The sequence below is a fragment of the Nicotiana attenuata genome, unplaced genomic scaffold (assembly GCF_001879085.1).
Source record: "Nicotiana attenuata strain UT unplaced genomic scaffold, NIATTr2, whole genome shotgun sequence".
NCBI lineage: Eukaryota > Viridiplantae > Streptophyta > Magnoliopsida > Solanales > Solanaceae > Nicotiana > Nicotiana attenuata.
The window spans coordinates 218,168-231,002 of record NW_017671831.1 but is presented as its reverse complement, the minus strand read 5'-3'; the positions used below and the strand labels follow the sequence as shown (position 1 = coordinate 231,002).

The 12,835-nt window shown below is 40.3% G+C and overlaps 1 protein-coding gene across 1 annotated transcript; it reads right to left on the bottom strand.

Annotated features, from left to right (window-relative positions):
• Positions 1-511: 511 nt before the first annotated feature.
• Positions 512-9,518, bottom strand: LOC109210452. The gene is made up of 6 exons (XM_019373871.1): positions 9,125-9,518; positions 8,590-9,076; positions 8,088-8,484; positions 7,854-7,997; positions 3,552-3,722; positions 512-652 (listed from the first exon to the last, which is right to left on the bottom strand). Exons 1-6 carry the CDS (start codon positions 9,516-9,518, stop codon positions 512-514), a joined length of 1,734 nt encoding a protein of 577 aa, XP_019229416.1.
• Positions 9,519-12,835: the final 3,317 nt, after the last annotated feature.

Here is a 12,835-nt window from a genome sequence, read left to right as displayed (position 1 = left end):
ATAGGTGTAGTTACTTGTGTAAAAGGTCAGAAAATAAAGGGTAAAAATAGAATTTGAATAGGGACTAAGGGTAAAAGGAAACTCTGAAAATGGACCCTAAGTCACCTATAAATAGGCATTCATTTGCCTTGATTCACAAGTTTGGGGAACCCCAAAAATTCCACCCCCAAAAAAATCCCTCTTCAAGTTTCAGATCTGAGAATCTCAAAATCTGATGATCAAAATCTTCTTTTCAGTTCTTAAGTTAAAACAAAATAAAAATGCAACAAAAAATAAACAAAATATAAGCACTTTACATTTGATCTTTGGGTTAATTTTGATCAACTCTCTGCTCTTCTGATTGCTAGGTCCCTCTGAGGTTTACTGATTGTTTTTTACGAGTGGTTCTGGTTTATTCAAAATTGATTTTGGATTGTGTGGGATAGTTTCAAGCTGGTTTTCGAAATTGTTCTTGAATTTGGCTGCGTTTTGAAATCATTCGTGGACTGCTGGTTAATTTTCTGAAGCTGCTTCAAGCATCAGTGTGCCTGCTGATTATTCTGTTGCTGATCTCGCTATTCTTCTGTTTGATTAATTCTTCAGTGACAGGCATTTTGAAACTGGCTTCAATGTAGCTTACGAGTTTGTGGAGATGAGTGAATGCAGCAAGTTCCTGATAATGTTGGTAATATCTCGCATGTAATCTCATGAATTTTCAGTAGATCAATGTTTAATTAAGACTGAAACTGTTTATTTTGTGACTATTATCGGATGTTTGATATTTCACCCGTTTAGTATAACAAATGTAGTAGAAATAGATTAAATACAAAGGTTGGAGTTGATTGTTTAAATCTCATTGTAAAGTCAAGTAGTTTGCTTCTAATGAGTTTCAGCATGGTTGATGCCAAAAATGCATACAACAGATTATTTAGTCAGTGTGTGTGATTGTAAAATGTTTTGATTCTGTGATTCAGGTTCTAAAAATCCTTTTTTTTAGTAATCACCTATAGCTTCCGTATAAATAGGGAACGTGCAAATAGCTGAATAACAAAATCCCTTGTTAATTGAATTGGTACATTAAGTGATTGTTTAGGTTGAAATTCTGAAATTACTGACCAAGCAGACCTGAACCTCCAACCCTGATAATTGGTCAATAATTGACCATGGTTAGCAAAAATCTAGATTATTCACATTGACTCCACTCATTACCTAGGCTGGTCAGTGAACTAAGGATTAATGATAAATGAACTAGGTTAAAATCAAATTAAAAGTAACATCTATTGATCAAATAATTGAAATCAAGCATATGAATCAAAATTGAGTCAAGATTAATCCTAAAAACGAATAGAAGGCTAAACAAGGATGAAGCCTAACTAAACTAATCAGTAACGACTAGCCCGATACTAGTAGAGACAAACATTGATTCACACAAGATCACGAGAACAGAATCAATCCACATACAAGATTAAACTACAGAAAATCAAAAGCATGAGCAGAGAATCAACCATAAACGGAAAAAATTGAATAAAGAAGAAAGAACTTACTGACTCAGACTTTACTAAACACAATACATCAACTGAGCCAAGTCGAACCTTCAAAACCCCAGAAGAGGTTCAAACCTCTCCAACCCTAGATTTGAAATTGTATCAGTGCCTGTTGGATTTGGGGACAACGGTTTAGGGATTTGGGTAGAGGAGGGTGAGGGGAGTGTATGGTATTAATATGGGACTGTTTGGAGAAATTAGGGTTTCGGGGCGGAACTTTGAATCGGAATTCGAGGAATTCGAGTGATATTTGAGGGAAGATAGACATGGATGTGGAAAGGAGAGGAGGAGAGGAGCATGAGGTGTGATTTTGGACCGGTTTGGGGTGACCGCCGCCGGACACGGCGGAGACGGTGACGGTAATTTTGAAGATTCGAGGAGTTGGGAAGGGCATTGAGGAAGACTGATCCCAGATTGGGAATGAGGAGATGGAGGAGGCGCTGTGGTGTGTTTTTTGGAGGCGTTTGGTGACCGGCCGCCGCCGTAGGCGATTTCCGGCGGGCGGCAGGCGGCGGAGGGCGGTGGTGGATGGTGGGTATAAAGGCGGCTGGTCTTTTAGACGAATAGGGGGGGTCTGAGAGGGGGGGGGGGCATGAGTTCGGACATTTATATACATATAACTCCTCAGTTCGTGGCCGTTGGATTGAGATACATTGACGGACCAGATTAAAGAGAAAGGGAACGACGTCGTTTTGGGTGGGGTGTGGGACTGGACCGGGTTGGGACGTGGGTTGGGCTGGCCTGGGGCGTGTTTGGGTTGGGCAGAACTTAATTAAATGGCCCAGAACCATTTTTGAGTGGGGTGCTGGAAAAAAAAACCCATTTTTTTGCTATTTTCTTTAATTTTCTAAAGTAACTTTACTACTAAATAATCCTAAAATGTGAAATTAAATCCTAAATGCAAATGCCAAGTATTTTTGTGTTTTTTACTAATTAAACTGCGCAGATAACATGCAGTCAATTAACCTAAAATGTCACCAAAAATCCACAAAATTGTAACATAATGAAAGAAATCATTTTGTTTGAATTTCTATGAGTAATTCATGTAGGGCAAAAATCACGTGCTCACAATGAACACTGTCTTTTCTGCATCCTCCTCATCCATTAAGATCTGGTGACATCCCGCATAGCAATCCACAAAAGACCTGATCTCATGCTTGGCACAGTTATCAATCAAAATATGGATATTTGGCAATGGGAAGTTATCCTTCAGACTTGCTTTGTTGAGATCGCGGTAATCAACACACACCCTGGTCTTACCATCCTTCTTTGGCACTGGCACAACATTAGCTAACCAAGTGGGATATCGAGTAACCCGAATGACCTTCGCATCAAGCTGCTTTGTGACTTCTTCTTTGATCTTCACACTCATGTCAGTCTTGAACTTCCTTAACTTCTGCTTGACTGGAGGGAATGCCGGATCAGTTGGCAATTTGTGAACTACCAAGTCGGTACTCAAACCCGGCATGTCGTCATATGACCATGCGAAAATATCTTTATATTCAAACTGTGCTTTGATTATTTCTTCCTTGATTTGTGGTTCCAGGTATACACTTATCTTGGTTTCCTGACATTATTTGGATCTGCTAAATTGATCGCTTCAGTTTCATTCAAATTAGGCTTGGGTTTCTCTTCAAAATGAATTAGTTCTTTACTAATTTCCTCAAATGCCTCCTCTTCATCATATTCTGTTTCATCATCGCACTCTACTTCTTGGATTATCATTTCAGAATTAGATTGGTTTTTAAGACTTGGCCGAAAATTTCTCATGCATGTCATGTCATTGAAACCAGCATAAAAAGAACTTTACAAAGAAAAACAAAAATGACACTATCAGGAGTAATAGAAAAGGGAAATTGCATTTCATTGAAAATAAAGGATATAAGGGTTTGTACATCAAAACAAACGAAAAATAAAAATTTGGATTACAACCCTGGAATAATCCAGATAACAGAAAGGAAAACAAAGAAACTACCAAAACTCCTTCCGAGTAGGGAGAGGAGTAGCCTTCCAATTGTTAAGCTTCACTTTTGGCCCAATAAACTGCACATCTGCTTTGCTAGAACCTTCCCCAACTTCCACCATGTTCACCTCATCAAATAGACTCTGGAATCTTTCAATCACCTCTTCAGCAGAGTCGACTGCAGGCTTTGGGATTGCTGAAACTGGGAGCTTCACGATGTCACACCCCCTTTTTCGCTAGTACACCCGTGAGGATGTAAAGGAGCTTTTCCAATTAAAGGACAATCGGAACGGGATTTATTATTGATATTCAGAGTCGCCACTTGGGAGATTAATGGTGTCCCAAGTCACCGGTTGAATCCCGATCCGAGGAAATTATGACTCCGTTAACAGTCCGCGAACCAGAACTCCGAGTAAGAACTTCTGTTAACCCGGGAGAAGGTATTAGGCATTCCCGGATTCCGTGGTTCTAGCACGGTCGCTCAACTGTTGTATTTGATTTTATCTGATTTCAAAACATGTCCAAACTCATGTGCTTTTATTAGTAAACCGCTTTTATTATTTTTATTTTTATATAAGAATTGCAACGTCGTGAAAATGCATCTCGAACCACGTCGCACCAGTGCACCCGTGATTGTTAACACATTTCGACTTCGTTGAGATTTGGATTTGGGTCACATAAATGTGCACCCGAATTTAGGAAAGTAATATTATTAAAATACGCGCCTAAAGCAACTACGCATTATTATCTTTGGGGAAAACCGTGAAATTCGCTAGACGGTTCACCCGAATTCTAAGTATTTTTATAGCATTTATTGAGGGCCCCGCAATTTATTTGTTTGGCTTAGCGAGGCTCATCTCGTCATTTTTATTTAAAGGCCAATCCTAAATTGACTATGATAAACTTGGCCCAATAAAGAGGTTCCAACCCGCCTGACAAGCAACCTGCGTTCACGACTGAAAGAAAAGGAAAAGTCGTTTGGTGCTGGGCCCAAAATGGATTCAGGACCCAATCTTACTTCAAAAGAGGCAGTCACGTGCTGAGCCTTTAACATGAGCCCAGAATCAGTCTAATTAAAAATTTGAGTTCAATGGCATGCACACTTATATTTTGTTGATTGTATGCCTAAAACTGCCAAGAGGTCAATCATGTAATTCAAAATTCGAAGGCAAACCTGTGGAATGCTTAAAGCAATTTCAGAGTTTTACTGACTAAGCTTGTGATTTTATCTTTGAGATGAACATGCCAAAATTAGTCAAATCCAGTATCTAAAATAGCAAACTTATACACGCCAATCACAACACACATTAACAATGCAAACTCAAATGACCAAATAATGCCTTCGTATTACTGGAACTCAAGTCAACCCAAACAGTTCAAACCAATATTTTTATCATAGATTGAAAAATGAAAACTACCTAAGGTTCTTTTCACCTCTGAATCACTTATCAAATGAATTTGTGTAAACATTTAACTGGTAATTAACTAAATCTAGCAGGAATTTAGCAAATTTAGTTACGACTAATACTTGACTACTAAAAACTCTTACACAAACCTACACGAACACACTCAACACTTAACAGTTCATCAGCATAAACCATTACAAATTAAAGTTCAACCAGTCTAAATTACTTATCATAACAGTCCTAATTACAAGCCCAGTCATTACAAACAATTATAATGAAAATGCTGCAACAGATGAAGCTTCTAACGAAATTGTGTTTCCATTTCATTTCATTTCAGTTGAACTTCTACATGACGTCGAGATTCAGAACATGTACCTGGGATGTAGATCAAAATAAGATGAAGGAAATGTCAGCAGCAGTACACAGTGGCTCAACAGCAATATTTTTTTTCTAACAGTGACTTTGAACTGAATTTTTGACCCAAAAATTGACACTCCAACCAAACAGCAACTAGTTTCAATGAAGATGAACCAGACTGGACCAAAATAGGCCTCGAACAAGCCAAAATCAACCAGGATAGCTCAAACACACCAAAATTGACTCAAATTCAAATGCAGTAAGTTTTCTGAATCTCAACCAACAAATATTGAACCAAAAGACCAAAATCAATCACTCAAACTCGAAATCAAACCGAAGTGATCAATGGAACAGTTTTTGACCTTTTTATAATTTCTGTTTTTGTATTTTTGTTTTCTATCAGGATGAACTAAAATCTGGGGTGTTTTGAATTTTGAATTCAAAATTGCAGATCTGGAAATGGTAGAGACTGTTTTGGGGGAAATTTGCGAGCTCCCAAAACTTGTTATACAAGGCAAATGAATGCCTATTTATAGGCAAACTTAGGGTCCAATTTCAGATTTTCATTTTACCCCTTAGTCCCTATTTTAATTCTATTTTTAACCTTTATTTTCTGACTTGTTGCACAAGTAACTACCCTAAGTTTACTGAATTTCAGTTTAAAACCCCTTCTAGAAAGTCCTAGGGGGTTCTATTCTGATTTTCCTACCCTTAGAATCCCTAAATTACCCTTGTATTAATTCTGAAATCACTATTTCTAATAAAACTACCCTTTTCCATACCCAAACTACCCCTGAAACCCTTTTGGAATTACTGACCAACCCAAACCCAATTCCAACCACACCAAACCCTTCAGCTTGATCAAATGCTAACTATGACTAATTTCAAGGATCTGAATTTGTTCAGTAACAAACAAAGTTCTCAAATACAACTCGACCCCAAAGAAGGATCACAAATCCAAACAATCCTAAATTATGGCTTGAATTAACTGCTGAAAAGTAGAAACAACAACTACTATCGGCCATTTTAACAGTCGACAACAAACAGAAATTAATCACCTAAACAAATTATGAATTAAAACTGACTTAATACCAACAAAACTAAAGCACCGGCAGATTTAAACAAAAGACATCTAAACTGATGCAAAATTACAGTCTACACACTTTAGGCTAATTTTAAGAACAAGAGATTCAAATAATAAAAGCAAAAGGAATAAGAAAACTTACTTATGTAAGATTGAACGAAGACCAGACTTCAATCCGAGTCTCGAAATGATGTTAAACGTTTGTTCTTTGTCAAGAACAAACGAAAACATGATTTCGTGCCTCAAATTCAACGCTGGACTCAAGAATTGGAAAGGATTCGAGTGGTTCGACATTCTAGGGTTCTGCCGCCCTTCTGATTTGAGATTCGAGAACTTCACGAAACATTTGAAGGAGACCAGTTAGGGATTTTGGAAGAAGGAGGTGAAGAGGGTTTAGAATGTGAATTTCATGAAGTTTGGGAGGTGGCGCCGCCGTGTGCGGCGGCGGCGGCGCCTAGGGTTTGGGGAATTTGGGATGTTTGGTTGGGTTTTGGAAGAAAATAGTGACGGATTTGGAACGAGGAAGGGACAGAGATTCTGGGGTGAAATTTTGGGGTCGATTGGGGTTGCGCCGCCGGCGGCGACGATTTCCGGCCGGCGGAGATGGGAGGAGGACGGCGGGGTAACGCCGGCGTTACAGAGAGTACGAGGAGGGTGAGGGATGTTTAAGGTTTTGGATATAATTTCAGACACTTTTATTTGGATTGAAGGATCAATCGTGGCCATTGGATTAGAGGGGATGAACGGTCGTGATTAAACGACGTCAAAACGACGTCGTTTTGAGTATGGGGCAATTGGACCGGGCAGGGCGTTTGGGCCAGTGGTTTGGTCCGGTCTTGAGGGGTTTTTGGGGTGGGCTGAACCATTTTTGGCCCAATTTGGGCATTTTATTGAGAGCAATTTGTTTTCTTTGTATTTTCTTTATTTTGCTTTTGTATTTTATTTTTGTATTTTTATATTTATTTATCTATTTTATAAAATGCTAAAACAAAACAAAGACCTGATTAAACTATTACTCTAGAATTATTAAAACTCTATTTAAGATAAATGCAACAATTAACAATTAAAAGTGCAAAGAAACTATTTTTTGCAATTTTCTTTAATTTTGTTCTGGAACTAAATAATACCTAATTAATACTAAAATTGTGAAATTAAATCGCTAAATGCCAATGCATATTTTTGTATTTTCATATGAATAAAAATGCAACCAATTAACACAAAGATTTAACAAAAATTCAGAAAAATTGTAAAATAATTAAGAAATCGATTATTTGAAACTTTTGGAATAATTTGCTTAGGGCAAAAATCACGTGCTCACACACGACCCCCGGCTTGACGAAGGAGCTGAAGAGGCGTGGGATAGGCTTAGGGAGTGACCATGCTTTCTTTTTTGACCTTTTAGCCCTCTTCACATCGTCCCCTGTGGGCTTGAATCCTAGACCTAACGTACCCAAATTTTCAGGTAGAGACACTGGCTGCACGATACCTTGTAAAGATGCGCCCAGACCTTTGCCCAGTACAAAACCATTCTTCAGCATTTCAGATGCCACCATGATGGATGCGGAGGCTAACTTCGGACCTGGAATACACTCCCTCTCCGGAATCTTCTCAACTGGCACTGTTTTGAAAACTTGGTAGACCCAAGGCCCCTTACCATCTTCGGCCTCAATAAACGGGACGGAAGTATCATTGTGAGCACATAAGTTCTCATCACCATGCACGACGATCTCCTATCTGTCCCACTCGAACTTTACCATCTGGTGCAGGGAAGAAGGGATTGCTTTGGCAATATGTATCCAGGGCCTACCCAACAACAAATTGTAGGAGACGGCCACATCTAGTACCTGGAACTCCATGGTAAATTCAACTGTTCCTATCGTCAGCTCGAGTACGATATCGCCAACAGAATCTTTTCCCACTCCGTCGAAACCTCGGACACATATATTGTTCTTGTGGATTCTTTCAGTATCAATGTTCAACTTGTGCAGAGTGGAGAGAGGGCAAATCTTTGCACTGGAACCATTGTCAACTTGCACCCTTGTGACCACAGAATCTTCGCATTTCACTGTGAGATAAAGAGCCCGATTATGTTTCGTACCCTCCAAAGGCAACTCATCATCTGAGAAGGTGATTCTGTTTGTCTCGAATATCCTGTTGGCAATCTTCTCCAAATGGTTCATTGTGATCTTGTCAGGGACATGAGCTTCATTCAGGATCTTCATGAGGGCCCGGCGGTGCTCATCCGAATGTATCAACAATGATAGAAGAGAAATCTGAGCGGGTATCTTCCTCAACTGTTCTACGATGGAGTAATCCTGCACCTTCATTTTTCTCAAAAATTCTTCCGCCTCCTCTTCAGTGACTGGCTTCTTCACTAGAATGGGATTATCTTTGAGTGGCTTAGCTTTCCTTAATTTCTCTAGGGTAAAGCATCTCCCCGTACGAGTCAACCCTCGGGTTTCATTGACTTCCTCTTCCACTTCTTTCCCTTTATAGGTTACTATCACTTGCTTGTAATTCCATGGAACAGCCTTGGTGTTATTTATCGGCAGCTGGGTCACAGGTTTAATAACAATAGGGTCGGTGCGAGCCCCTTCCACGATTATGATAGGCTTACTTGCTGCCCATGGCACCACCACTTTCGGCTTTCCTTGCTTTGCTTCAACATCATCTGGGAACCCTTTCACAACTAATACAGGCGACTTAACATTGGGCGGGCTTAGTTTGTCCTTCAGCCCTTCAGCTGTCGAGGATGTTGCATTTGTAACAACTGGAGTTTTGACTTAATTACTGTCACTGGAACGGATCATCATGACAGACTTTGAAGGCTTCTCGGGCTCTCCATCCTTATACACTATCTCAATCATGTGCGTTTCGGCATGGGCTGGAAAGGGATTGATGTTTGGAGTTTCCGGGCTCTGGACCACAATTCGGTTTGTATCGATAAGCTCTTGGATGGAGTTCTTCAAATGCCAACACTTTTCTGTATTGTGCCCCAGAGTATCAGAATAATATGCACATCTGAGGGAATAATCCAGGTTCTTTGGAGGGGGGTTTCGTAATTTTGACTCAATCGGCCTCAGAACATCCAGCTGACTCAACCTCTGAAACAAACTGGTATAAGACTCCCCAAGCGGGGTGGAAGTTTTCTTCTGCTGCAGCCTTTCATTTCTATACTCTGGCATGGGTCGAAAGCTTGGACTAGTAGGGTTTCGGTATGTTTGTGGAGCTGGTGCACGCCATTGCGGGTAAGGAGGGGTTGAGCGTATGACTGTGCGTGGTAGACGTGGTATTGGGATGGTCTCATTGAATATTGAGGGTTTTGTGGTGGGTAGTAGTGTTGGGTGGATTATATGGGATTTCTGTGTAGGTTTGAGGTTGGGGTCGAGGCTGGGTGTAATGGTGTGGTGAACCCCTTGGGCCATGCCACGATCCTGAGGCGACCATAGCAACATCTTCTTTCTTCTTTTTCCCTAACACACCCCCGGTGCCATTCTGGATTGCTTGTGTAGTTGCTTTGATGGCAGAATAACTCACCGAATGATGCTTGATTGTTACCACTTGAAACATGTGTCCATTTTCCAGGTGGGCTCCCGACTGCAGACGCTTAAAAAGTATTCCCTTGTTCTCCAGGCGGGCTCCTGATTGCTGAAATTTGAAATATTCCCTTGTTCTCCAGGTGGGCTCCTGACTGCAACAAAATAAACAACAAAGAAAATTTCTGCCCCAGTTTGGTAACTGGATACAGCATGTTATCAAATATTAAAAATTAAAAGCTGAAATTGAATTGCACTTCCCTTGTTCTCCAGGTGGGCGCCTGACTGCTGAAACTTGAAAAGTATTCCCTTGTTCTCCAGGTGGGCTCCTGACTGCAAAGCTTGAAAATTATTCCCTTGTTCTCCAGGTGGGCTCCTGACTGCAACAAAAAACAAACAAAGAAAATTTTCTGCCCCAGTTTGGTAACTGGGTACAGCATGTTATCAAATATTAAAAATTAGAAGCTGAAATTGAATTGCACTTCCCTTGTTCTCCAGGTGGGCGCCTGACTGCTGAAACTTGAAAAGTATTCCCTTGTTCTCCAGGTGGGCTCCTGACTGCAACAAAATAAACAAACAAAGAAAATTTTCTGCCCCAGTTTGCACTAGGAAGATTTGGGAGTCGTTAGCAAAATATAGATCACCTAAGCTAATGATGCGATGATAAGAGTAAAACAAAAGACTTGATTGGAATGCACGATCCTGTGAGTAAAACCAAAGACATTTGACTAGCAAATTCATCAGACTAGGCCTTCTATCTTAGGAGAAAGATTCCTCAGACTAAGATTTAGATCCTAGGAGAAGGTTCATCAGTTTAAGCCGTTTCATTATCTCAGGAGAAAGATCATCGGACTAAGATTTTGATCCTAGGAGAAAGTTCATCAGACTAGGTTTTCTATCTTAGGAGAAAGATTCATCAGACTAAGATTTTGATCCTAGGAGGAAATTCATCAGACTAGGTATATTTTTGTTATCTTAGGAGAAAGATTCATCAGACTAAGATTTCTGTCCTGGTAGAAAGTTCATCAGACTAAGTCTCATTAGTTATCTTAGGAGAAAGATTCACCAGACTAAGATTTTAATCCTAGGAGAAAATTCATCAGACTAGGTATGTTTTTGGTTATCTTAGGAGAAAGTTTCATCAGACTAAGATGTAGATCCCAGGAGAAAGTTCATCAGACTAGGTTTAATATCTCAGGAGAAAGATTTATCAGACTAAGATGTGATCCTAGGAGAGAATTCATCAGACTAGGTCCATTTTGGTTATCTTAGGAGAAAGTTTCATCAGACTAAGATTTAGATCCCAGGAGAAGGTTCATCAGACTAGGTTTACTATCTCAGGAGAAAGACTCATCAGACTAAGATGTGATCCTAGGAGAAAATTCATCAGACTAGGTCCATTTTGGTTATCTTAGGAGAAAGTTTCATCAGACTAAGATTTTGACTCTAGGAGAAGATTCATTAGACTAGGTCTCTTATTATCCTAGGAGAAAGATTCATCAGACTAAGATTTTGACTCTAGAAAAATCCATCAGACTAGGCCTTTTATCCTAGGAGGAAATATTGTGAAAAGTAATGGCAAAGGTCAATGATTTGAGAAACTTCCCTTTTGTTGGTTCTCCTCTTGTTCCTTTTCTTTTCTTTCCTTTCTTGTTCCCTTACTGTTGAACCAACTTTCTTGCACTGCTTTGTTCCTGTTTCAAACAACGAAAACTTGTGAGTTTAAAATGTGGTGGTTGGTTTGTGGCCTTGAACTTCGAAGGTGGCCCATCATCCTCCATTTGTTGCATTGCATGAACGGTCATCTCCCCAATCCTCATGTCTCATATGAATCCCGCAGCATGTCTATTGTCCCTGCTTTGTGTATATGATGTTCTTTCTTGACCACTGGCTTTAGCCCTTAGTTTATTGTTCTTTCACTTGTCACGATAACTGATTCCCCCTCGAAAATCTTGCTTGTTTATTGACTAACCACTTTTTTTGCTACCCTTGACACGGAGACTACCTCTGATCCATTCACCACAACACCCTCCATCTATTGCGTGGTTCCTAAATCAGACCCTTTGTATTTTGCACGAATCCCAAAGCATGTTGATTGTGGCCAACTCAGTGTGCCTGCGGTTTTCTCCTGGCTCGACGCCTTTATGTGCTCACCAGGTCCCGTGCTGTTTAATTGGAAAGCTTGGTGGCAGATTTTGATATCTTTTCTCACTTGTTTTGAACAACCGACCTAGGACGAAGGAGTAAAATAAAGTGGGAGGATTGGAGTAAAGGGTAATGGAGAGAGATGATTCCTAACAAGAAACCTACAGAGCAGCAATCCATCAAATGTGGATACCGACTCTAACGACCTTGACATGCACCTGCAGCCTACTCTGTTTAGCAAATCTGATGTTCAGCTCTTGTTGTACCTTTTGCCGTGAAACTGGGCTTCAATGCTCTGCTTGCCCGATCCGACTCACAATCCTTATTCGACTTGTAGTGCCCGAAGGGTTTTCACCATCAAGCCTCTCTCATTTTGATTTTTCTCTCAACTCACCGTCGCCTTATGGTGCCCGTGAAGGTTTTCACCAATAAGACTCTCTCATTTTGATCTCTCTCAGCTTTCATCACCTTGGGGGTACCCGTGAGGGTTCTCATCAACGAGACTTTCTCATTCTTCATTTCCTTCTTTTGGACCGGAGTGTTGCCCCTGATATGATTCACCTCTGCTCACTTGACTCGGCATTTCTTGAGGACTGATCGGAAGGTCTTTCTTTGGACCGTAATGTGGGCTTTTGGATAGGGTTAGAAAGGAAGGGTGTCAAAGGCTCAAAACAATTCAATCATGGATTTAAAGTTACAACTTTCGGAATCAGATTTCTCACAGCAACCACAACTTCTGCCCCAGTTTCTTTCTTGGGGGACTTTGGATTTTTGTTTTGGTGTGACTGAACCACAGAGAGAGGCTGCCTACGTACCCTTTC